This window comes from Argopecten irradians, chromosome 1, assembly GCF_041381155.1.
Source record: "Argopecten irradians isolate NY chromosome 1, Ai_NY, whole genome shotgun sequence".
Lineage (NCBI taxonomy): Eukaryota > Metazoa > Mollusca > Bivalvia > Pectinida > Pectinidae > Argopecten > Argopecten irradians.
Genome location: NC_091134.1, coordinates 51435796 through 51463753, shown reverse-complemented (window position 1 = coordinate 51463753; position 27958 = coordinate 51435796). Strand labels below are relative to the sequence as shown.

The window sequence follows — 27958 nt, the reverse complement described above, 5'->3', positions numbered from 1 at the left end:
TTCTTTTAAACATCACCACTGTCCAAGCTGATCATGACTGCCGTTGAATCGCTATATCAAAATCCCACTCGATGTTTGTAATCTGGAGCCCGCTTCGTCGCTCGTCGGGAAAACTAAGGAGGGGAAATTACAGTTCCTGAAATAATTTTCAAGTGAATTTCCACCCCATTGAGAAGGTAATTTAAGCAAATTTACCATCCTCAAATATGTCTTTGGAATATTGCGCTCGAAAAACCGTCAGGTTGGTATAATCAAAATTCAATGTCATAGGGTTCAAATAATGGTTGATTATAAGAGGTAGATGTCAGTGTACCATTTCTGCCTGATTATGAACACCTTGTGAAAGGTTTTTTAAGGGCAACTTGTGTTGTGGAGACACAACATTTGCCATCTATGTAACAAATAAAATTTGTGACCCATCGTGGTATAATTGGGTGTGTTATAGTTCGGATAGATTGTCTTGAATACAATTCCTGCAATGCTACCTTCCGATTGTTGTCCCTCTATTAACCGATTTTGATGGAAATTACACATCTATCCAATGTTCTTTCATTCAGGACATTACATGTAGTGTGAAGCCATATCATGTCTGCATAATGAAATGCTAAAAATCATAGGGACTGTTGTCATAATGTATTTTTACCGCGCCTGCACACTCGATCTAATTAAAATATTGTACTAATCTTCGCCAATATGAGATGGAACTAATGTCCTCCTTTTCACAGTTATATGCACTTGGAGTTGAACATTAAACATTTTGTGTAACCACCTTTACTAATTAAATGATACAGATATATACAATGTATTTCGACTGGTTAAATAAGGTACAAAATGGAGTTCAGCTCTATGTACTTGATCTAAACACAAAAGTAAAGTATCAGATGGAGAGTTCAGCTCATGTACTTGAATAGAAGCAGAAAGGTAAGTATCAACGTGGAAATTTAGTTATTAATAATTGATTCAGTTAAAGTAATTGTGTTTTACAGGAGAACAAACAGGGGGGACGGGTAAGAGTACGTTAATTTCGCCTAGCTGCCATTTTTTCAACGACTTTGCGCCTTTAAAAGGCAAAAAAGATGTATTTGTTATTTATGTTGGGAGTAAAGGAGGACTCTCACTGTGACTTTTGTCATATTTATTTAAAATTTACTCGAGGTTTTGTTTTGTTGTTTAAAGAAGAATATCGGAGTAAAAACGGGCAAGCTCGGTAAGATTCGGCTCATACATACAGTGTAAGTAAGTTATTTCACACATACCAGTGGCTCATACTCCTCTTCAGGTAGGGTGTGGCATTATACCCTTCAGGGATCTTAACAAAATCATCGATCATAACCCCTCATCGGTTTAGGGACGCCAATTAATATGGTAATAACCCCCTAGGAGTCCATAAAGGTATTTGACGATGGTAGCCATGCAATACATCCTCATATCGGACACGGGTGTTTTTGCATGGAATAAACCAAAATTTCACCTGCACTTGGCAAAAAGGGAATTATGATAGTTTTGTTAGTTATATCTAACAAAATGCATTGATTTGATATACAGGTATCATAAAAAGTATAATCACATGGACAAATATTTCTGCATACTTACACTAAATTGACGGGACTGTCAGTCTACACTGCAATATAGGTTGAATATAAACACTCTCCCTGTCACAGCGAAAATGCACGAGGTGTTGATAAGGAGTGTACTATATAGAACACCAATATATACACAATTAAATGACTATAAACCCGTCGTGGTCACGGCATCAAATACTGAGTATGATGCGTGAACAAAATGTGAACAATAAGGACCCTGAGAATTGGTTCACAATGATTAAAAATATCAGTGTGTTCAATAGGACCTAACCGACTAAATAATTTTTTACTTAACAAATCTGTGACAGATAAGTGTATACTCCAGATGTCATAGTTTCACTATCCCATGATGGCCACGTTGCATAGCTTTATTTACTATCCAGCCAGGGAGTATTACCGTTGGATAGTCTAAGTATCCAACAGTTCAAAGTCTGAATGATATATATGCATATTTTTAGGTTGTCAAAAAAAAACGGTCGTGAATTCGTCTTATCCGGTCACTCGGAAAATCTTCACGACCGAGTAACCAGTTAATCGGTAAATCTTAACATTAACATACAAAACAACAGTAATTGAAGAAGCTGTAATACAAAACAAAAAGTAATAATATAATTTTTACACGCATTGAGAACAATCCAGAGACAATGAAATTGTAAAGTTCATTTTACTGTGGACACACCATGCTACAAAGTGAAATATACAATACTTGTACATGTATCGATATTGTGTCAGAAAACAAAAACCCCAGAAATAACTTTGCACAAAAAGCGATCAATTTAATTAATAAATATACCTTGGTTCCGCACATGTATTATGATTGAGCCTTCATGCACAATAAGCACATACAAATCCGAAAGAAATATTTTTTTTGGTTTGGGAGTATTAAATAATTTCAATACGAAGTCACACACCTTCGATTTCCGTTTAGAATATCTTGGGTTTTAGAATCTTTAAATAATTGACTTTGTCTGGATGACTACTCACGTCTCCATAAGTGGATGATCATGGTGTTAGAAATATTTACTTTGTAGAGTCTTTTACATCTTTTGAGTAACAAATTCAGTTCTATTCCAACTATCCAAAAGTTGAATTGTTGCGAATTTGGATGGGGTTTAAAAATGTTTTTACCTATTCATTATCAAAATTGAATCTTTTACACACCCTAAAGGTCAATCTACATTTCCAAATTCATACGTTGTTATATAGAGACATAAATATCTGCCAAGAAAACCTTTTTTACTTTTGAAATTGATAATTAACCACCAATCAGCGGCCGACAGTAGTCAATATTCTATTCCGGGGACATTTCGAAGGTCTGTTTTGCTTTTAGTTTGGTTATTCTCTAAAAAAAACTAGCAAATAGGTGACGTCCTCTCCTATACTACCTAGATTGAGTACATATGCACTTGAACATGAAACAGAAGGTTAATCATGTAAATATTTATGTGTTGTAGTACTGATCACATTTATTTCGGGAATCATATTAATAGTTATCCCAACTGCCACCATTGGAATTAAAGTTGAGGTTTAAACAGTTTACTACTGTAATAAACGTAATTACGTTCGCGTAATCCAGTCCGACAACCTGCCCATCACCCGCCAATAACACTGACCGTCATTGAAGTAGCATGATCATATGACCCCAAAGTATCACAACCACTCCCAACAGCTATCATAGTCTGGGTATCCATAGATCCGTCGAATTCAACTATTTTCATTTATATATTTCTTTTTTGCTATACATTCAAATGAACTTAATGGTGAGAGAATATTCGTGCCATTCACAGGCTGTTGTTTTCTTAATAAAGCTTCACATATAGTGCTACATTCAATCAAAAACACAGCTTATTTCAATGTGAACGACGCTTGTTATTCACGTAGGCTTGTTCAGTGGACATATGTAGTCAGATTCAATTGCAATTAATAGTCTTTTTGACAATAGTATAGTTGGGTATTCATGGGTCATTCATCATCGTAGCAATTGAAATTTATCTTTATTTCTCTAAATAAACAAATGCTGAAGTATCTTGAAAACATAGTTAAAAGGGAAGCACACACAGCCTAGGTGAAAGGCGCAGACATAATTTCATAGCTTCCACTTTTACATACAGCATAGAAAATTTGAATTACAATTACAGCCAAAATGATTCACACACATAGAAAATCATATCCAATCATCACATACATTATTTACATTTCTAACTGCATTACCCTAGGCTCTATGTAACGCTTTTTCTTTATCAATTACTGTTATCCTTCTTAAATCCATAGAGATCTTTTAATTCTAGGCAATATGAGATATCTAATCCAAAATTTCGATTAACAATTTTTATTCTTAATATTTCTGTAACATCGGCTGATCCGTGATAAAATGATATTCATCTTCAATTTTTGCCATTACTTTTAAACAATAGCTTATATCGTGTGAAATTGGATTAGGTTTAGGTTTTAGGACCTATTTCTATGTACTGTCTATGAGATTTGATCATGGTGTGAATTAAATCTTCGTTAAATTTTTTATATTGTTCCAATATCATACGTATAGATACATGTAGATACTCTTGCTATCAAAACTGTAATAAAAATAACATGCTTGTCAATCACGGAAAATATTATAAGCATATGCAATGTTCTAGTGTTTCAATTGCACTTTAATTTAACTGTCAAATTAAACAATAGCAATTTGTTTAAAGAATATTATGCATTATGTTGAAACGGAAGTGAAGCCTTGATTTAATACTAATTTACATTGTAACCATTAACAATGTTGACAAAACTCTGAACATGGGCCCAGTTTCATGAACATTCCTATCATTTAAGGAATCCTTAACTTAAAATTCTCATAGGAGAGCATTTACAGAATTTAGGAAGGCTATATAACTAAGATTTTTTCCTACAATGGAGAAATTTACTTAAGAGTATTTCCTTAAATTTAAGGAATGTTTAATGAAACTGGGCCAGGTTAATAAAGTAAAAACTCACATATCAAATTTATGTTTTAGGCAATGAAATGTTACAAATCAGGGCAAAGTGTAATATTTCAATATATCATTTAATATTAATTTAGTAAGAGAGAATCCCAACAATATACATGTATTCAAAATAAAGATTTATTTGCCTGTTATGTTATTCTGTACCTAAAGAAGAAATTGTTTCTCATATAGTTTTGTTCCTTAATTTGTTATTATAACAGCTTTTATTTTCAGTTAGGAATTGGAGTTTTAATTAATGGAAAAAGTGTAAAACACAAAGTTCACTTCATGCACACATCCGTTTAACAATAATTAATTTTCAAAATCCTGCCATAAATCCCATTTTCTTAATATAATGGATTCTTGATATATATTTTTGGAATTTTTTTTGTAATAGCTCATGGACCCAAAACAAGAAAAAAACTGACAACAGATTGTGATATACAAATGTATCTCCAGTTTAATCTGGCTACAGATGGTCCACTCTCTTGACAGGAATGGACGCATCATATATGTGTTTGGCACATATTTTTATCATAACCGAAACTGATTTCTGCCCGTCATGTCACCTTCTTCTCCTTGTAATCAGAATCCATTATTTTTAAAAATGCTTTTCAGTGACAGTTTTTGACAGGATTTTAAAAATTATTGTTCAATCGGATGTGGCATGAAGGGGACTTTTGTTTTACACTTTTCATTAAACTCCATTTCTAACTGAAACTAAAACTGAAACTAAACTAACCCCCCATTTTTTTGCCTGATTTAGAAAGGACAACCCTTTCCCTATTGATATGCAAACTATTGACAAAAGTTTAATACCAGAACTTTTTCTATAAAGGGTTAAATTTGACAAAAATGGCTGAAAATGGTGCGTTTTGGAGCTCAAAATTAAGGGGTAGGGGTAGCATATGTTGTTATTTTGAGAAAAAATATTACTCTTATTAATCATATCTGGTATATTTGTAATGAAGACTACTTGAAAATAAATTCTACAAACATCCATACATATCAAACACCTCATTAGGGAATTATGGCTTTAAATTCTAGTGTATGTGGTCAAAACGGCTAAATTCCAATAAAATCCACTGTTTTGTCACTTTGGTGTCTTTGAGTGACAATAGCTCAAAAACGAGCGCACGGACATAGGATTTTTCTTCCATTTTCTTTCATGGTATGAACTCCTGTTTCCAAAAATCTATATGAGAAAAAATGTTTAATACAAGAAAATTTTGACTTCTCAGAGGAGTACATCCATAACACTTAAACAGTTTCCACTATGACAAAAAAAGCGAAAGTGATAGACCATACAACTTAAAAATGACATCTGCCAGACATAGGTACGTGAAAGCATTCATGATTTTGTGTCAAAATCAAATGAAAAGGTTTAGCTTTATGTTTCACATATTTTACTTTATGCAATTAACATGGTATGTACACTGAATATCATTCGATACGATATGAATTATTGTGCACATTGGAAGTTATTCAACATCAGGAATCTTATATTTGCCATTATCGGATAACCAGGACGTGAATGTATGAGAAAAGCCTTGTTCATTTTAAAGTTTAAATAGGTGTTATCTGTCTTGAAATTATTCTATTACTGTCTGAATATATGCATTGTTATTCATTGAAATACATATTAAACCGTCAATATTATTTGTGGTACATGTAATTATTACTTTCAGCAGCCGTCATTTGCGCTTCCGGGAAAGCGAAGGTAATTGATATGCAGTTATAAACTTAAATTCTGCCCAATATATTTTGGCCATATGTACCAGCTGCTATACTGCCATGCTCCTTCTGAAGCATGGATTTTCGCAATTATATTGTCCAAAGATACGAGTAGCCGAATTCCTTAGTTCAACTGGACTAGATCGAACAGTTATTGATATTCTTGAAAATATCACAAATGGACTTGCTCATTCCATGACCCTCACCGTGCGTGTGCTATCTTCATTATCGAAATTTGATTATACCTGATTATTTATGTGTAGGCATGGTGTCTATGCGTTGCTTTATCTTCATGTATACCCTCCCGACTCTAAATGGACCAGATACAGATTAACTTTAATCATGACGGATTGCGGTTTGGAGACCAATATCAAATTGTTCAAAAGAATGTGGTATGTAAAGTAGAGACTTACAATGTTATATTTCATACTCAGGTGCATATATAATCAATTTAGGTGGCATAGGGAAGTCGTTAGCTTATGTACGGTTTTCCTAACAAAGTATGTGATGTGTGACCATGACGTGTACATGTATAAAGCCACTCGTGATCAATACCGCAACATTTGCGCTGTGACTGGAAAAGTGTTTCTTTTGAACCATATTGCAGAGAGTAGACCAAACACTGTAAGTGTGTAGAATATTTGATATACTTTATGGATAACTGGCAATCGAAGTTATTGTAGAATCTGATATACAAGAGCTAACAAAAATACTCTAGTATATGTTCAGCAAAATCTGTATAGTCCAGTCATTTTATGTCCCAAGATATCTTTGTGGTGGAACACAGAAAAAAAAATCAGTTTTTACCTATAATGGTTGACTTCGAGAGTAATTTGGTAAAAATAGGGGTAGGGGTATTGCAAAATTTATTCAACTAATTCTAAGAAATATTTGTGAAGAAATTATATATATTATGAGAGATACAATGTCAAACTTTCATTTAAAATTAGTTGCAATTTTTTTTTCGTAGTGCATGACGTCATGGTGACGTCATAATTGTCTCCCTTGTTTGAAAAAATGATTATTTCTCAATTTTTGAACGAAATGCTTCGAAATAAAAAAAAAATGCATCTATCTTTAATTTCTTTTTTAATGTCACATGTGAATTGTAACTGATATTTTGAAAGCAATTATAGTACTATTTCTGTGATATTATGAATAATAAGATTAACATTAAAAGACAATTCTCAATTGCAATATATCTAAAATCGGTGCATTATCTAGATGTGGATTGTATTCGGGAAAATTAGTTAAGCCAGATCTCATCATATAACGTTTTATTAATAAACCCTACTTACTACTTGCAGATATCCCTTTAAGAATCGTTTGTTATCAGAATTTAGTCTCTAATTACTACTTGAAGAACTCGCTTCTATTATCGTTTGTTATCAGAATTTAGTCAGTGCGACACCAAATTTATTCAGGTTTAATGTCTTATATTTGATCCAATGATCCTTTCTTCCAATTTTTTGTCGTTCTTTTCTATTTTTATTACTCCGATTAGTGAAAACTCATGTTTTAACTTATACATATATCAATATGATGGTTTTAGTATGACAATTTATTATTAATATAACTACACGACAGTTTTCTCATCTTGAAATCAACTACAAAATACTTTTATTTAATCAATATCTAAAGAACTCTCGAATTCGATCCCCCAAAGTCTATAATATCTCTATAGCTATATATATAATCAATGTTTTTGCTTGCAGTGAACTAGCTATTAATGCTCTGCAACGTTCTTTGTTTTTGACTGTAGTCTTTGCTATATCAGTACCTATAACTGTTCAATTCGAACAGCTGATTCCTTTACACTCTTTACACACAGATGAGCATTCCAAACCGTACTTTCTACAGCTACACCTTTTGTTGTCACAAATGATCTTGCAACTGCATCGTATCATTTTCAAAAGACGTTCTGGCGCAGCTGCCATTTTTGACTTCAACGGAAGTAACTTTCCATCTTTCAAAAACCATCCCCAATCTGATGGATCCAGAGGGTTATCGCCTATCCAGCTTTGGCATTGTAAATATGCACGCAAACTATGAAAACATGCTGCATCCGAAGTTGGTGGCAGAGTGCTTACTTCTATGCATTTTGTTCCCGTCCGCACTTTTGATGCAAATTTGCGATAGCGGAGCACGTCGAGTGATTCATCTGAGTTTCCGCCGTATAGTGCAACCATGATGTTCTCACCAGCATGTACGATTTCACTGCGAGATGCTTCGGTCGACATGAAAACAGCAGCTTGGGAAATTAGATACTGACTCTGTTGAAGCTTCTTAAAAGCAGGACCTTTCCCAATGCCGAAGAGTCGAGAAGTAGAATCGCAACCGGTAATGGCATGCAACGCAAGCAATGAATTACATGTACCTTCGTCGAGCGTTCTCTTTGTACTGTTGATATCCCATATCTTCATCTCCTTTCCTGATGTTCTGTTAATATCACTTCGAAAATAGATCTCACTTGATGAAGAGTTCGCATGGAAGCATAACAGGGTAAGAAGGTCGGTATCCTCTCCGATAACTTCTACCAGCTGCATTCTTGCACATGATATCGCAGTCTGGACGATAGACAGATCAGCATCATCCTCGGCATGGACAGTGACAAACCCCCTGTCTTCCAGTTTGGTACTCAGTAAATTGATGAAAGACTGCTTGTTTTCCGGGTTTGATAAAAATGCTTCCGTCTTCGTTCTGCAAAGCATGTTCTCAGCAAAGTCTGCTATTCGTCAAAAACAATAGTTGGTTTGTCATATTTCTTACTGACATATTCGATGTATGAGCTACAAATGGACGCGAACGATGCTCCTGGTGCCCATGGTATTTTCTGAAGTAGAGAACCACCGTCAATGACACTTATGATATCGTTTGGGATTGACTCCGCGCCACAGTTTCCCATGTTCCATATTGCATCAGCTAGGGCTGGTTTCTGTGCCTGTCTCGGGAAGCCCGAAGAATCAAATAAAGAAGACGGGAATCCAAACAGTTCGTATTTGAACAAGTCAGCCGGATAATCATACATGTGACCTGAAGCTACAGTAAGGCGCTGGAATAGCAGCTGTGGGTCCACCTCAATCCTATCCCCATCGACTTTTACACTAGTCTTTGTATCAAGAGTAACAACTTGTTTTGATCTTTTGAAGGAATGTTCAAGAATGTTACGGCCAGTCATTTCATCAATCATTGCCTTTCCAACTTCTCTTGCTGAATCCTGGTTCACGGCATCTTCTGCAGTTTCACCGGTTTCTAAATTACGAAGGGCTGGGTCATCTGAAAATGGATTTCGCTCCTTCAATACTGCAATGATGGTCTTGATATCGCGAAAGTCTCTCTCCTGTCTTGCTGTAGAAGTCTCTTTATGCTGGTCACTTGTCTGATACCCAGTCCCAGTTAAGGCTTGCATCGCATTGTTCATATCAGCACATGCTGGCATAGACAGCAGCCATTGAGCTCTCTGGACCTCCCCCATTCCCCGTCCTCTTGTCAAGCCTCCAGTAGTCTTCACACTCCTCATCAACTCCTGCTCAATGACAAGATCTGAAGACAAACCAGCCCAATACCTATCACTTCTTCTCAGAACATGGTAGCCATTCATGAATAAAGCGCAAACATCTGGATGTGTGGTGCCGAGGTTCTGCATTGTAGCAAGATATATGTATGCAGATTTTGCATACAAATTGTGTCCTGCAGCAGCAAAATATGGCAGCATATCGTGGACACATTTCAGATGAAGATTCCAATCCCCTGTTCTCTCGGCTCTTATGAAGGATTTGAGGAGTTGCACCATATCAGTGTAACGAATCCAAAGATTGGATGTTCGTCGGCCTTTCAGTGATTCTATCTCTCTGGAAATCGCACCAACTATATCTTCCATGACATTACTTGACAATAACGTATCCATGGGTAGATCTCCTGTGGTGAAACTGCCATACAGATCAGCAGCTGTGTTAAGGATGTGTCCTTCTTCGGGGTGACAGTTCTCTGTGTCAGTCTCAAAAGCACGAGAAATAAGAAGAGAATGTATGGCAGTGTCAATCAACATGTGACCCCTGACAGCCCGCGCTACGGCCTTCCCGCTCAAGATGTGTGTGACAGCATTCGGTGCATATACAGTCTCTAGTATCTGTTGGAGACCGGATCTAGCCATTATGTAACCTATAGCTCCGAGAAAACTCATCTGGAGATGAAATCCTCCAAGGTGAAGGACGACGGTCTTGATAACACTTCCTTGGGGCTCATTGGCAATAATAGTATATGCCTTCCATTAGAGAGGCTGGTCAAAAGTAATGATTGGAGTCGTCCCGTTCTCCTTAGCCAACTTGCATGCGAATTCCAGTGTTGAGTAGATGCATGTCATATCACTCGGGCTCATGTCAATCATGGGAAGAAATGTGATTGCTGATTTTCCAGGATGACTTCCATTCTGAACCATCTGCATAACTCCAGCCAATCCCGGCATTGGTGACCTTAATGTCCAGATTGTATTCAGGAAAACATCAAGTCGCACGGCTAAATCTGCCCCATTCATAGCTCTCAGTTTAGGAAAAGAGAGTGAAGCCATAGAGTTAGTGGGTTGTCGGTAACTCGTTATCTCTATATTTCCCAACAGCTTCAGGTAGTCTGGTGCCACATTTACACGAGGAATAGGTTGACTAGTATACATTCCTGGTGTCACCCCTGCAATAATTCCCATTCCATGGAAACTATTATTGCCGTCCAAGGTACGAACATTATGGTCTACATTGTCTGCGACAAACTGGATGCAGCTCCCAGGTAATATTCCATCAATGGAGGTACCAAGACATGCCGCAGCACTCGCCTCAAATTTCTGAATTTCGGCGTATGATGAGCAAAATCCAAGACTGTGGCAAATGTCGATTAGGAATTTAGAGGCAAAATGATGGTGAAGTTGAACTCCCAATCCAAGCTGTAGTGGTGGTTGTAAGACTCTTGGTCGAGTTGCTTGGATGATAGCCTGACCTATGGACATAACTTTTAAGTTACAGTCTTTTTCGCTGAAGAGCAATTGCAGAAAGGTTTGGAGGTTGTTTGGAATGTATTCCAGGTTGTGTTCAATGGAAGAAATGTCAGATGCTGCAGGAAAAAATGTTTTTGAAGCTGATATCGACTTAATTTCAGATTTCAAGAGTTTTGCAGCCGCTTCAATGATGGCAGAACTTTCATCCTCTTGGTTCTCTTTAGGTCGCCGATAAAATTCTTGGATTATGGATTTTGCCGTGTCCCGTAGAGTAACAATACCTGGATTTCCGCATATATCTGTTATCAAAATGGCCTCTCCAAAATGTTCAATAAGCTTCTTCTTCATGTATACTGTACTGTAAGCTAGATCCCCACACATCATTGACATCTTGTTCACAAGATCTTTGACTGTGATTTGTTCAGAGTCATTACTTTTAAGATAAGCGACAATCTTCATAAAATAGTCATGACTTACATTAGGCCGCCCTTTAACTGTTTTGCTCTTTTTGCTGTCTGGACTGAATGCTAGAGGAATGTATTTCTTTGTCCTGAAATTAACATTACAAGTCTGGTGGTAAATTGCATCTGCTGCATGTAGATCATTGATTGAATGAATCCGTCCTATTACTTGTGACGCCCATTCATCTTCTCTTTCCTCGCAAACTTTGATGATAACATTTTGAAAATCACTTGTTCGGACCTGGAAAACATCCATACCTCTTTTCTTGTTGGAAAGCTTCGCTACTTGTCCACAGAAAAGGCAATGTGTGGCAAATTGGAAACGTATCTGAGACCGAAGAGAAGGTGAATCTGCACCGGCATTGTCACATTTCCTTGGCGTGAGCTCCCTAGCAACGGTAGTTGGGTGGGTATACTTTTTCCTGCATGCTGCATGTACAAATTCCCCTGGCTTTGTAATTAAGGAATCGCCCCTCTGTGTACTTACATTAATGATGGTCAGACTACCTTTTTCTCTTAACTGAACAGAATTGGATTTATCACTGATTGTCGTTCTGCATATGACACATTGCACAGGCTCCATCTTGATAGCCCTGCAAAGTGAGGAAACGTCTTTCTTATTGTATCTGGATGTTCTGACATAACGGAAAATATAAAAACTAAAACTGAAAATATAATCGAAACTAAACAATAAAAAAATTAAAATGCTATTCAATGACTTTATTTATAAATCAAACTTAGCTAAAACCAAGGAACTCCACTTCTATGAGGCTGTAGACTCATTCAGAACCAACGGTGAAATGAAACTGTAAAATGAAACAAAAGAAACAAAAATAAACTGATTATTTTAATAATATTGATTATAACTGATGGCAAATCACGCAGCAAATAAAACATATGAAATATATAGTGATCAACATCATGAGCTTAATAATGCTTAATGTGAATGTATGAGAGTGAGAGGCTACGGTAATTTGATGAACTCAGAAATAAAATATGAAAACTCACACTTAGCGTCAAGTCCATCCATCAAGTGATGTGTTCAAATTCAAGTTAGGAGGTTGAGAGCTGTGAATCAAGAAGAACGTCTGAATATAAAACCATGAAATAATCAAATTCTATATTTAATTGATAATGTTTTGTTCTTAAGTATTACAGTTGCCGAACCAAGAAATTCCGAATACAATTAATAGTGCCTAAAATATCGTTATTTCAATATCTCTACTATTAACTACTACCCCCCCCCCGCTCCGGCACTCTACACTGTATATATATGATCAAATATAGATGTTTCTACCACCCGACTGCGTTACGTATTCCAGGTACATAACATCGTTCTGTTAAGCATCGCTTATCAGAAGTAAGAAAACCCATCCAACCCTCAATAAATAATTTATTTATCGCGTAATTCCGAAATATCGTTGACGTGGTTTGCAGGCATGGGCTTCCGTAGTTTAATTTTCCGATAAAAGCGTCTGCTAATATCATGTTCAATTTACTTCAAAATTTTATTCTGTCTCTTATTTCGTGAATAAAATCATGGTTGTATAAGATAACAAGACTTATTTTAAGATATTTGTTTGATAAAGGATAAAAAATATGCTTTGTATGGACGGTAATTTTACTTCTCAAATGCAAACAAACCGTCCTTTCCCGAGACGGTCTGATGTATGACCTCCTACGCTTAAGACGCTGACAGGGACACAATATCGCCAGAATTAATCAATTAATAAATGCATCATTTGTATCATAATGTTAATGAAAGAATTTGTAAATTTTGTAACTTACCGGCATATTTTGCTCTGCCATTTCCGAGTTGTTGTTGTCTATCGTTTTAAAACGAGTAGCGTCCCTTTGATCGTATACCGCGCTACGGTAGCCCTGAGGGAGCGTAACACGACTGGTGCAGTACGTGTACACAAAAAGTGGTATTTTTTCACTTTTCCCTTCGTAGATTTTTTGGGACTTTTTTTTGGTTGTTACTAAGCTATTCATTTACCGAAAAATCAAGGATTTGTTTCTTTTGCAATTAGTTTGAGGTCAAATCTTAAAATGACTGGACTAGTAGTTTTTATACATTGTCCAGTGTATACTAACTATATAATATCAAAATCACATTCCACAATCGTAGGAGGCGTATATAAATGGAGTTGGTAGAGAATACAGATGGCCAGGGAAACACCATCATATTCAAGCGTTGTATGGGTCGGACGTTTGATAGAGATACCCGGGGTAATGTTAAGGATCAGCTGGACAAGATAGCTTCATTTCAGACCAGGCCTGATGATGTTCTCCTCTGTACATTTCCAAGGTCAGGTATGTATTGCAGAATTATTCTTGGTTTAAATTGTGAAAAGATTTACAGTGTGTCATCTACGTCTCCTGTTTGTGGGGTTATCAAATGATGTATTTTACTAAGATTTCCAATGACACGTTTTGTGGTACATGTATATTTAATTGGCCACACATATCAGGTAACGAAGAAGACACACACTCTTGTCGAGGTACTTGACTAGAAATATGAGATATGATTCAGGCCTTTTCTTTCTTCGTCTTTTCTTCTTCTTCTTCTCTTATTTCTTCTTCTCCTTTTTTTCTTCCTTCTTCTTCTTTTTTCAATTTGTAGTAAAATCAAATAGATAAATGCCACTATAAATAGATATAGAATAAATACCGAAGCCTTTTTCATCAACATTAATCAAAGACCTGGTGATCCAAACGCACAATGGCAGACAGTGGCGATGCTGAATTTGACAATTGAAGTGTTGATATGTTGACTTCATGAGAAGTTTACTTACGTTTTTAAAACATTCCAAAGAAAGATGGGAACGCAGAGGAAATCAAAGTACTAAAAGTACTAAATGGCTCGGTCTTGATGATAGGAGGAATATATTTCTAAGGTCAATACTACTGTAGTTTTGTACAATAAGAAATAAATTTGGATGGTGTTGCTTCCAGTTTGGACTTTTGAGGATTCCTTGGACACCAATGTGTAAAATAAGAGAGACATACTAAAATCTTGGAAGCCCATTCTAATATTTCCTATGATGTTATATGTCAAATGATTTTATAACACATTCAGCATTTTCCTTGTTAATTTGATGTTAAAAACAATCCATTCTTAATGACTATTGTCATCAAGTTCCTGGGACCACAGTATCAGTTAACAAGTATTGTTTTGCAGCAGAGAAAGACAAGAGGCATACTTTTCTATGCCAAAATGTCTTAAATATAAAATATGTCTGTCCTCTAGAAGACTTATCAATATCACCATGTGATTTTTGAATAAATTGGTCAATTGGTCTACTTTTAACAAGTTTTGTAATCGTTCTTTTGTAAAACAGCAAGTTGATTGATATACATTGTATCCGAACTTCAATTCAAACCGGATAACTTGTTAGCTTACCATAGACCATGCAATTGTTTGTACACTTTCTTAACTTCAGGATTGTTTTACAAAATTACAAATGAATTTTTCTACAACATTTTTTATTTTCAAATTCCCATACCTCTGATGAGTATACCAAAGCTGTCATTACAAGTGAATCAAATATTTTCAGTTTAAGATGAACAGGAAGAGATACATTCCTTTATTTCTTATAAATAGCAAACACAGATTTGATTGTTTGTTCAGCAGGTTTTTTCCCTTTCTTTTCCACCAGGTAAGATTCTAAGTCATAAAGGTAGATTGAAAATAGGAAGGGAGATAAAATAACCAGATAAATATTTGTAGTGGGATCAGACTGGGTTGATTATCGGTGATCAGGTAGCTCAGTCGGAAGAGCTACATTTTCTTCTCTCCTGTTACAGAATTGGCACCCAACTAAATAACCAACGGTTGTGGTGTTTGAAAGGGTCTCGTATGTATTCAAAAAAGGAGGGAGGAGTGTAGCGGGACTGGACAGGGTCGATTACCGATGACCAGGTAGAGCACTCAGCTAGTGTTCGGAGAGTCCCGGTTTTTCTGCCCTTCATGTAGGGCGTTAGAATTGTACCTGCTGCCCCTATTGCATGATCGCAAAAGACGACTAAATTTAGGATCTTATCTTTTCTCCCTAACTGACTTTGTCTTCCCTAATGCCTCCCTTGGCACCGCCTCACTTTTGGCCTTGAGTTGAGCGTTCGCCCCTGTGAGGAAGGCTCTTGGTTCTGTCCCCTGGCCGAGACACACCAAAGTCTATAAAAGTGGTAGTTTCTGCTCCTGCTTAGCGCTCAGCATACAGGGAGTGGGACGACTGGTTCGCCCGTTGTCAGTATAATGTGACCGGGTGGGGTGTGTTGCTTCTTGGTGTCTTTGACGGCATGCTTCAGTGATATAGCACTATAAAAAGAGCAACAGTTCCACTATACAAGAAGACACAACATGAATATACCGCAGTCTCCCAAAACATGCACCTCGCACAACATACACGCAACACACCACATACATGGGAGGCCGTCCTTACATGACCATAGCTGTTAATAGGACGTTAATTAATCGAACAAACAAACAAAAAGTATCGAATCCCGGTCTTGCCGCTACATTTTCTCCTCTCCTGTCACATATGGTACCATATTGTGCATGTAGATATTCAAGGTAAATCAACAATGTTCGCTGATCTTGCAGAATTGCCTTACAGTGTTATAATGAATGCAGTAAATGTATGTCTCATTGGTGTGATTGATTTAAAGCCAGTTCATGTGGTGACCGAAAAAAAGGTAAAATCTATACTTTCAGAGTGATCAGGGAACATTGATAGTCAAGGCGGGGAAACATAAGACGACCTGTGTTATACAAATTAATGTTTAATTGATTTTCATTAAATTGTCTCGAAGGTGATGATTAGTGTGTTATGAACGATAAGCTTAATATGTTTTTGACAAAAAATATAAACAGCTAATGTCATATTGTGTTTTAAATTTAAATAATCTTTTATTTATTCATTTCATTTCATTTCAAGCATGTACATGTCATAGAATATAAACAAATATCAGGTATATGCTTAAATCATATTACAGTTAAATTCACAATAAGGAATTTGAAGATGATGATAGTATTTTTTTCGGATTGAAAATGATTACAATATTAAGCTTCCACAGTTGAAAATTACTTCTTTTTGTTCACACAATTCTTCTCCTAGACTGTTTCCAGTTGAAATGATACATGCATGCTGATATTCTGTAAAACATAAGGAAACAATAAATGTGTTAACAGAGTAATTACTGAAAAGGCTAATATCATATAATTAAACATTTTAATCATAAATACCAATACCAGCATAGATGAAATATTATTGAAGTTTAATTCCCGCTGTTCTTCAGTCCTCCTGTTCTTACATGTAAGAGTTTTGTCCTTCATAAATTGATTGTAATATACATGTGTAGTAGTTGTTATATAATGTGCACAAAGAAGTATAAATATACACACGTATGCATGGGTACAGTGGTAAATTAATAAGTTATACAGAAAATGATGGTGCTGATCATGAAAAGAGTAAAGTCTATTTTGTTGAGTAAAAAGTTAAAAAAAACTTACATTGTTCACACCCTAAGATGTAATCGCACTAAAAACAGTGATCATGTGGGCTTTTGTGCGATTGCATTTGTAAGACTGTGCCAGGTGGTAGAGATTAGTTCCGCTCGAGTGATCACACAATGCAAGTGAGAGTCGGGAATATGTTTATGTAAGTTTTAATTGCTAATCTCTGATGTTTGTTGGTAAAATATAACTCAGGATAATTGCTAAACAATTAGCAATTAATTTCTCTACATTTGTTACAGATTGAAACAGCTTTTTAAGTGCCGTTTTACGGAAGAATTATGAAAAAGAAATCGGCATTTTCGTCGATCTAGTAGTCTAAAAAATATCACTTCGAGTTATATGAACATTCCATATATGATTTATGTCATTCGGCCAAAAATTTACTTCGTATTACCTAGTTTAATGGATATGCTGTATGTATATGATCAGAACGTCAAGCTCCTGTGGTGAAAATAACTAAAATGTTTTAAAAGTATGGTTTAGTGGTAATCTCTGAACGTACTTTAGTATATGGATATAATCTGATATTTATACATGTGCTTATAAAATTATCGATAATTATGGATGTGGTAAATATTCATACCTTATTAACTGCCGTTAGTTTTAAGATTACGCCACCTTGGACATTAACAAAATGTTCACTGTCTGTCACGTGCTATTTTATCAGTAGACCAAGTTTGTCCAAAATTTTGTTAGAGTTGCCTTTCTTCCATTGTAGTTCCGGATGAAGGCCATGTGCCATAACACAGCCGTGATAAATGCATCTCCATTTCGCCATGAAATGTATTTGCTCCGAGACAAATTTGATTCAAATTACAAAATTCATTATGGTATCAATTTTGATGTTCGAGGTGAAATATTGATTTCATTTTTTCCGTTGCGGGATAACTGTCACTAATAGGGAGTAAACGTCTGGGGGGAACCAGCTTCGGAGCGAAGCATTTTTGGGACGAAACGTCTTCATTCATTGTAAACACCTTTTTGGGAACGAAAAGTCTAGATACTTTGTTAATTCAGGTGAAAATTTTCAAACAGAAGATCTTTTGGATAATGTATATAGTAAGGATATGAAAGCCGTAATATACTATTCCTATTTCAACGTTACAGATACGCTTATATCAGTAACTTTCATATTCAAAATTTGCTATTTAAAATTCCCGGTAAAAACAAAGTTGTTGAATACACTGCCGCTAGGAGCGCTAGTATCTGCGAGCAATTTCTAAGCCAATCATATTGAGGAAATTGACTGTAAGATAATTTTGCAACCACGATCACAATGGCGAGGTGACCCTCGCCAAAACTCCTTCTTTTAATTGACCGACATACAACATTCTATAGTGGGCACCAGGTTAATAGATGCAGCTATGGTAAAGAATAATTTGAAATCTTTAAGTATGAGTTACTGTTTACGATGTAGTTGTTATTAAGAAACAGATTAGCACGTACTTTTTATATCCATCCAAAGCGACCGAGATTCGTACCAAATTAATTGATAAAATAATCTTGAATGCAAAATCATAAAGCAAGACTGTCTATATACAAATGACCTTGCATTCAAAGTTATCTTATTAAATCTCGGTCGCTTTGAATGAATTGACAACATGTTTACGTGTTAATTTAATTGTTAAAACACCCATACCGTAAAATAGCATTTCGTAATTTAGAAATGCCTAGCAGCAAGTTTATTAAACCAAACCACTGTTATCGTGCTTTTTATTCTAAGAAATTACATTCGACAGGCAACACTGACAGCCATTTAGGTAATTTGATCTTTTTTTGATTGGTAAAATTACCGGGGTGTAAGATGACAACGATTGGTTTTCATACCCAGTCTTATACGTAATGAATACCCTACTTAAGTTTCTTGTTAATTTTTTACATATATCCGACAAAATCTTTTTAATTGCATGATGGTAATGTAAGTTCATCATTATTACACATAATTATTTACACATAATGCATGTAAATTGGTAGATTAAACAGGTTTTCGTTTTTGCTTGAACCATGGATTATTTAGTCGTGCATTCCTGATCTAGTTTAAATGTATATAAACACTTAATTCACACGCTTAATATTATTTATAAGTTATATATATTGCATATATAGAGGTTACACAACGAGCAGCTATTGGATATTGAATTTATTTCACTCGAGTGAATTATTTTTTAAAAGTTACAAAAGACACGAGCTTTAGCGAGTGTCTTTTGTAACTTTTAAAAAATAATTCACGAGAGGGAAATTAATTCAATATCCAATAGTTGCGAGTGGTGTGACCTGTTTCTACCACAATGTTTTTCGTGACAATAGGCCCACGTTTTTTTACTAGAGTTCCGTATGCAAATTAGGCGTAGTGATATAACCTGTATGATACAGAAACTAATTAATATGCAAAACATTCAATTTCGTAATTATTTTTTATTACTTTAATAATTGATAATACACAAATATTTCTATAAAATAATGATAATTAAATGTATTTGATATCCGAAACCCAGTCATTTCATTCTCTTTAAATCATATTGACCGGGGACTATATGCGCGCAAATTTAACAGTTGTGTGGCCTTGGCATGTGACGTAATTTTCCCGCGCGGATTGTTCAACCCACTCTAGTCCGTGTCACTGTCGGAGTAAAGCACCCTTGGCCTTTGGCGTTTCCTACAAGTACACACGGACTTGTTGTTGATGTTTATTGTGAAAGATCCACCATTAATGGGTCCCGAAAACAATGACGGGAGCGTGTTTGGTAATGGTGGTCTGTTTGATACGTTTTGAAGTTGAACATCACCGTTTGATGACACTAGTGATGATGGCCGGGGGCCGGATGATGGATTGTTTGCTGGCTGACCGATCTGCTCTGAGTGCGCGTTCGACAATGTTCTTGAGATCGTCCTATGTTGGTTTGAGTTTATTGTCGAATAGTTGTTAATACTCTGGATGTTCTTGTGTCCGGAAATCTGAAAGGATAAAAAAATGCAAAAATATGCAAGTGATTCGTAAAAAAAGTTACAGTAGCCCTACTGTACCGAAATATTTGTTATGGGATGTATTTTCTTAAATAAAGGTAAGTCTGCATTAAAAACACACATTTTGTTATTATTTAACGTACAAGAATATTTATTAATACCTGCATAATCTGATTGGGAGGCAACCCGTTATCATTCAACTTCTGTACAAGATACTTTCTTGCGCTATGGTTCGTGAGGCGCTTTCCATTTCCCCCTGTTTTGCTCGTCAAGCCTAAAACATTTTTATTGCAAATATTGAAAAATCCTGTATCACGGGTCATAATTCAGTAATCATTTAGTATTAAAGTGCAAATAACCAGGACAATCGACCTTGACCTGTTGTGTGAAATTTTGAAATGCAACATGACATCGTGTACTGTTTCAGTACACACTGTAATACATTGTATAGCCTGTGTACAATCTGAAAGGGGCGGGGGCTTAGTTTTTGTTACTTTGTTGACAGCAGCTGTTTATTATAATGGAAGTTTAGGATGAATTCATAAAATATTACCTGCATTTTCTGCCATTGTAGTCATGAATCTTCCCAGCTTATTTACGCCGACAGGCTGGCACTTAAACCACCTGCTAGATTTGTCCATGTTTGTATTAGTGGCGATATAATAGGGTGCATCATCATGGCAGTATGTTGGCGGACGGCGAGAATGGTAGACCTTATAAGTGGCGACAGGGCAGCGTGATGGGGGTTTTAGGGGTAGCCCAGGCGCGCGGGGGGGCGGCCCTTACATTCTTAGGATTTGATCCAGGCCTTGTTTTAGTTTGCCGTTCACGAAATTCAATGTACTCATTATTCTCTGAATCTTTACATAGCTTAATATCCCCCCAACACATATCCCTGTGTTCAGTAACACCTCGCATGCCAAAATGCACAGTATTTAGAAACCAAACTGTTCTTAACAAACTGTCAGGGTTGTGTGAACCAAGTTGACCTACGTCATACAATTTATCTATGTCTTTGTCTGAAACAGCATCAGCCCTCTTTTCTAAATTGCCCTTTCCCTCTCGTTTTTAGCTTTTTTTGCTTAGATTTGATAACCTCCATTACCTTAGAAAACTCTACACTTGTTGTTAGTTGTTTGCCGTAATCTTTCGATTTCAAATACCGATCAATGCTACATGCCATGTTTCTAATGGTAGCAGGTTCATATTCCTTTCCATGATTGTTTCTAACATTCATAAAAAAGATACAAAGTAACTTGTTCAGCTGAACTGGCGGAATCGATTCTAATGGCCTGTTTTCCTTGAGAACACACTGAAAAAAATCTCGTACTTTTTTCATATCTAAATCAGTTTTTTTCTTAGTGTTTTTGTTGACCTCTGAAGCAATGAATCTGTCAACATCAAAATCTTCTAATGAATCTTTGTCTGACAAATATGGAGCATGGGGCTTATCAACTGGGGGTGTTAATGTACTCTGAATGGTTTCCGATATCGTGACAGATCTAACGTTAGTTTGTGATATTGTAACGTCGCGACCTGGGCATGACGGTATGACGTCGAACCGATACCGGGCTTCAGTTGCTATTTTGCCTGAATCAAACTGAATTTCAAATCGGTCGAAACCATAATTAGTGTCTGCCTTTGAAATAGACTTGATTACTCCCCTTTCCCCGTCACATAGCTTCACTCTGTCGCCAATATTGACCAAATCTTCGTCCATCGCAGCCATGATGTTGACGTTGAAAGCAGACGACGTAAACATTGATCACGTGGGGTAGAAAAAGTAGTACCGGTCAAAGGTCAATTTCTCCACCAATCAAAACGCCGGAAGGTTATATTCCACTAGTGGAATATCAATATATATAATCAACGGTGTGTACATATAACCAATGGCCTGAGAGTTGAATAAATCGACACATTGTGGTAGAAATATATATATATATTACGCCTTAATGAAATGATATAGATATGAAATAAGTTTGCTGGATACTACTGGGACCATGTAAACTTGTTAAACTGAAATGTAAAATGTTTAGTATATTTTACCAAATTTACAAGCAACACAACCATTAATGAGCCAACAGTAATACCTAACGTTAGGCCCAAGGTATATACACTTTTTTATCAACTTAGTTATGTTTAGGTACCCTTAAGACATTCAAATTATGGCTAGTTCAAACAGTGGTTGATACCTTAATCACCCATATTATGGTGCGATATTCCAGGGACACACTGGGTGTACAATATGGCCAGGATGATACAGACAGGCACACTCCAATACTCAGGAACACCAGAAATGATGGAATATCAAGATATCAGTATCATCGACGGGATGGAGTCTCCAAGAATGTTCCACACACATCTGTCCTATCCATTTATCCCCACGGCGGCCATGGAAGGACAACTGAAGATCATCTACGTTTTGCGAAATCCAAAGGACGCGGCCTGTTCATACTTCACCTTCCTGTCTAAAGTGGAGAACACCTGTTACAGTGGAAACATGGAGGGATACCTTAATGCCTTCTTATCGGAAGAATGTATAGTGTAGATTTTTCGGTAGTCTAATTGCGCGAACATGGACCCGAACTTCTGCTAAATTAAGGGTCATCTCCGAAGTGTATATATATGATAATTGTTTTGTGATGCTGCTTTTATACGTCTCTTGTCAAGTCGTTGTATCGCTATCGCAGAGATACTAAATTCTAAATAGTGTTTTATTAAAGGAAACCGAGCACATTATTTTTGAGACGACCTCCAGTTCACATGTAATTTGTGTCTAAGTCCTCGAACGAAGTCTGTATATCTCAACATATGTAATAGAGGTTAAATTCCAATATGAGTATCCTTTCATAGCATGCATTCCAAATGCGTTTTGTTCTTGTATTAGCACACATTGCTATGCTAAATAAAACATATAATGTAATTAAGTGCAACTGTCTAACATGTTAAATAAATAAATTCATAGTTTGATTTTGTTACAAATGAACAAATCATGATATTTTTTCTGTTGAACAGTTATAGGATCTGGCGGGTCATGGTTCACACACACAAAAGAGTGGAACTCGGCAATGGCAGCTAATCCAGATCTAAACATATTGTTTCTCAGATTCGAAGATCTAAAAAAGGTAAAGCGAATGCTTTAAAATCACGTGTTTAATAGACATATGGAATACGACATACTACATGTGGTTGACAGACATATGGAATGCGACATACTACATGTGGTTGACAGACATATGGAATGCGACATACTACATGTGGTTGACAGACATATGAAATGCGACATACAACATGTGGTTGACAGACATATGAAATGCGACATACAACATGTGGTTGACAGACATATGGAATGCGACATACTACATGTGGTTGACAGACATATGAAATGCGACATACTACATGTGGTTGACAGACATATGGAATGCGACATACTACATGTGGTTGACAGACATATGGAATGCGACATACTACATGTGGTTGACAGACATATGAAATGCGACATACTACATGTGGTTGACAGACATATGAAATGCGACATACTACATGTGGTTGACAGACATATGGAATGCGACATACTACATGTGGTTGACAGACATATGGAATGCGACATACTACATGTGGTTGACAGACATATGAAATGCGACATACTACATGTGGTTGACAGACATATGGAATGCGACATACTACATGTGTTTGACAGACATGGAATACGATATACTACATGTACATTGCAACATTGCTTTCAGGGTTAGCAATTGATAATAATTTATTTTTATTTGTTTTCATGCTAAATCCGACTTTCTGATTGGCATCAATGGAATGGTTCGTTTAAACGTATTTTATTTGTAAGCATTGATGTCACTATTTTTAACTTCATCGGGTTGTGAAACTTTGTTTACAAACTTTTGTGAAATTTGCCAACTATTAATGGCTCTCCTAATAACAGTTAGCAAACGAAAGAGAAAGATTTATTTGTATTTTCATGTTACTTGTTTATTACATTTCTACATCTTTAAAAGCTTAGTGATTCATACTAAATATTCATAATTGGTATAATCAATTATCGGGTTGTTTCACTATGACATAAGAATGTGTCTTTTCTCATATTGATTAAAGACATGTTTAATGTTTAAATATTTGGATTTATAGCATTAAAAAAGAGGCAAGAGGTCCACTATGCAAATAGGCACAACACGAACACACCGCAGTCCCCCAAAAACATGCACCACTCACTTCATACACGCTACACACCGCATACAATGAAGGCCGTCCTTAGATGACCCTGGTTGTTAACAGCACGTTAATGAATCAAACAAACAAGCTTCGTCAAATTTCAACGCATTATCCGAGAACGAGACAGATCTACTTAATAAAGTTTGAAATGCAAAAAAGCTTTGATATTTCGTGCGTTGTAAACAATCCATATTTTGATAACATGGCCTCAAATGCAGCTCTTTGTTTGATCTATGATCTCTAATGCGTTTAAATCTTTTCGAAATATGTGAGATATTAACCTTATTTAGAGATACTTATTTATACAAAGTCAAATGTTTCGTTTTACATAAAAGTTCCTTACATGATCTTGTAGTAAATAATTGTTCTTGTTTTTTAGGATCTGTTAAAAATATCCTGCGGATTGCATCTTTTCTTAAAGTGGACCGTGACGAAGAATTTTTGAAAAAGGTCGAGGAAACTGCGTCATTTGACAACTTGAAGAAAGAGCATGCTACTAGTGCTGGTGAAAGTGAGTTGTGGAAACATCTTGGAGACAACGGAAGAATGCCAATATACAAGAAAGGTGATGAATCAGTCTTGCTATCCATGTAATTGTATCATACGTTGTAATATTCATAAGTTGATTAAGCTTATATGATAATGGAAATGTTTTCTTATATAAATATATAAAACAATTCCTATCAACTTGATATATGAGGAATAGTAGAGAAAGGTCAGTTTATGAGAAGTGTTAAACTATACAATGTAGGTAATTACAATGTGTGTGTCTCACTAAAAAACAACAATTGAATACATTCGGGTTTTTTTTTATATTAGCACTCATTAATATGAAAATTTTCTTCAGTATTTCATCATTTAAAATGTTGTTTTTTACGTCAATAGCTGTTTTTAATTGTCTATTTCGATTTGCAATCTTTTGTATGTCACCCTATCACAGATTCTACTTTATTAGCTTATATAATTAGTTAAAGGGAGAAATCAGAGAGGCTAATTTTATTACTTAACCACAGAACAAATTAAGGCATAAATGTATTGTTCTACTCTCTTTATGAAACATTAAACAAAAAATATGACATTGTAGAGTATCTTAATTGATACTGCTGGAATAACAAATCATATAGCAATAAGGTTAAACAGGTACAATACGTACGCTGTACCCAAACCCTAGCCGATATCATCTACATTAAACAGATGCAATACATGACCACCGAGAAATAGATGGCATTGTTTTCCGGATAAGACCATGCACCTAATATGCTAAACACACTACTCAAACAGCGATTTAGTAGTTCTACACAAAAGTTGCTTTATAATTACTCAATTGGCACGGGCCAGGACTACGAGACGTCCGATCACAATATCTAATGGCGGAAAGCGAGCGAGTTAGAACATTTCACACTCATTTAACCACAATTGGATTTTCTGGCATATCATGCACTGTAATAATAACTACTCTAACTTGCGTTAGAACTTATATATTTGTGAATTGCAATGCGCTCTTAGACTGAAGTATCCCTTTAAAGCAATATATGTGGAAACAATGTTAGTTTGATGGGGCGCATAATAGAAAAATCAGTGAAAAAAAATCAAGTAATGCTATGACAGACTGGACAAAATAACTATGAAAGTTATTTACTTTACACCATTACTATAATTGAAAAGTTTGAGCTTCTTAGTTTACTTCAAAATACATATATTAAAAAATATTAATTGCGTCCCGAGAAAACTCCATGGCACTGTGCCATATATGGAATGAAATATTGATTGCTCATGCAACAAAAGCAAAATTAATTATTTTATATGTATTTTTGAGTAGATGTAAATTTGACACATATATACACGATTAAACATCAGTTTTTGTTTAAACGATGAGTATCGTTTATGCTCTGTCGGTGGAGGAATATCTTTAAAACAAACTACGCACAACTGAAGTTGTAAAACACGCGTTATTACGTTTAATATGTGTTAATAAATACCCAGGAAACACTTATAAATACAAGTGGTATATCAGTGTTATATCATGCCATAGTGTGACTGATTTCAAAATATTTTCCATTGCATTGGGAAAATTAATAGATAAAAAAGTTCTTTTGGTTTGTTTATGTAGGAATCGTTGGTGAATGGAAGACCATGCTGACAGTTGCACAGAATGAAAAGTTTGACAGAGTCTACAAGGAGAAGATGGTGGACATGACTGGCGAAATCAGTTTCGGTTATGATTAAATGGGCCAAACACAGATATTGATGCTTCAGTCTGCCAAGAGAGTGACATCTGTAGCCAGATAAACGGGAGATACATTTGTATATTCACATCGTTGTCACTTGTTTTGGTCGTGAGCTATTACTAAAAAATTCCAAATATATATCAAGAATCCATTATTTAAAAAATGGGTTTTTGGCAAGATTTTGAAAATTAGTGTTAATCGGATGTGGCATGAAGGGGACTTTTGTTTTACACTTTTCATTAAACTCCATTTCTAACTGAAAATAAAAGCTGTTATAACCAAATTAGGAACAAAACTATATTAGAAACATTTCTGCTTTAGTACAGTATACATAACAGGGCAAATAAATCTTTATTTGAATACATGTATATTGTTGGAATTCTCTCTTACTAAATTAATATTAAATGATATATTGAAATATTACACTTTGCCTGATTTGTAACATTTCATTGCCTAAAACAAAATTTGATATGTGAGTTTTTACTTTATTAACCTGGGCCCAGTTTCATTAACATTCCTTAAATTTAAGGAATTTCTTAACTTAAATTTCTCCATTTAGGAAAAATCTTAAGTTAATGAGCCTTCCATAAATTCTGTAATGCTCTCCTATGGAGAATTTTAAGTTAAGGGATTCCTTAAATGAAAGGAATGTTCATGAAACTGGGCCCATGTTTCAGAGGTTTGTCAACTTGTTAATGTTTACAATGTATATTATTAAATCAAGGCTTCACTTCCGTTCAACATAATGCATAATATTCTTGAAACAAATTGCTATTGTTTAATTTGACAGTTAAATTAAGTGCAATTGAAACACTATGCATATGCTATATATTTTCGTGATTACAAGCATGTTATTTATTACAGTTTTGGATACAAGAGTTACATGTATCTATACTTATGATATTGGAACAATATAGAAAAGATTTAACGAAGATTTAATTCACACCATGATCAATCACATAGACTTTACATAGAAATAGGTCCTAAAACCTAAACCTAATCCAATTTCACACGATATAAGCTATTGTTTAAAGTATGCAAAAATTGAAGATGAATATCATTTTATCACGGATCATCCGATTTACGAGAATATAAGAAAAAAAATGGTAAAACGAAATTTTGGTTTAGATCTCATATTGCTAGATTAATAGATCTCTTGATTTAAGAAGATAACAGTATTGATAAAAAAAGCTTTACATAGCCTAGGTAATGCAGTTAGAAATTTAATAATGTTTGATGATTGATATGATTTCAATGTGTGAATCATTTTGCTGTAAT

At 35.4% G+C, this 27958-nt stretch overlaps 1 protein-coding gene, 1 long non-coding RNA gene and 1 pseudogene across 2 annotated transcripts; 1 reads left to right on the top strand and 2 right to left on the bottom strand.

The window, feature by feature from the left end:
* Positions 1-9017: 9017 nt before the first annotated feature.
* On the bottom strand, positions 9018-12317 carry LOC138331588 (uncharacterized). The gene is given in 1 exon segment (XM_069279331.1): positions 9018-12317. A coding segment is annotated over 1 exon segment (3300 nt).
* Positions 12318-13846: 1529 nt separating this feature from the next.
* LOC138332209 (sulfotransferase 1C3-like) lies at positions 13847-27098 on the top strand (annotated as a pseudogene).
* On the bottom strand, positions 19656-20803 carry LOC138332202 (uncharacterized). Its single transcript, XR_011209796.1, has 2 exons — positions 20381-20803; positions 19656-20210 (listed from the first exon to the last, which is right to left on the bottom strand). It is a non-coding gene; the product is annotated as an uncharacterized lncRNA (long non-coding RNA).
* Positions 27099-27958: the final 860 nt, after the last annotated feature.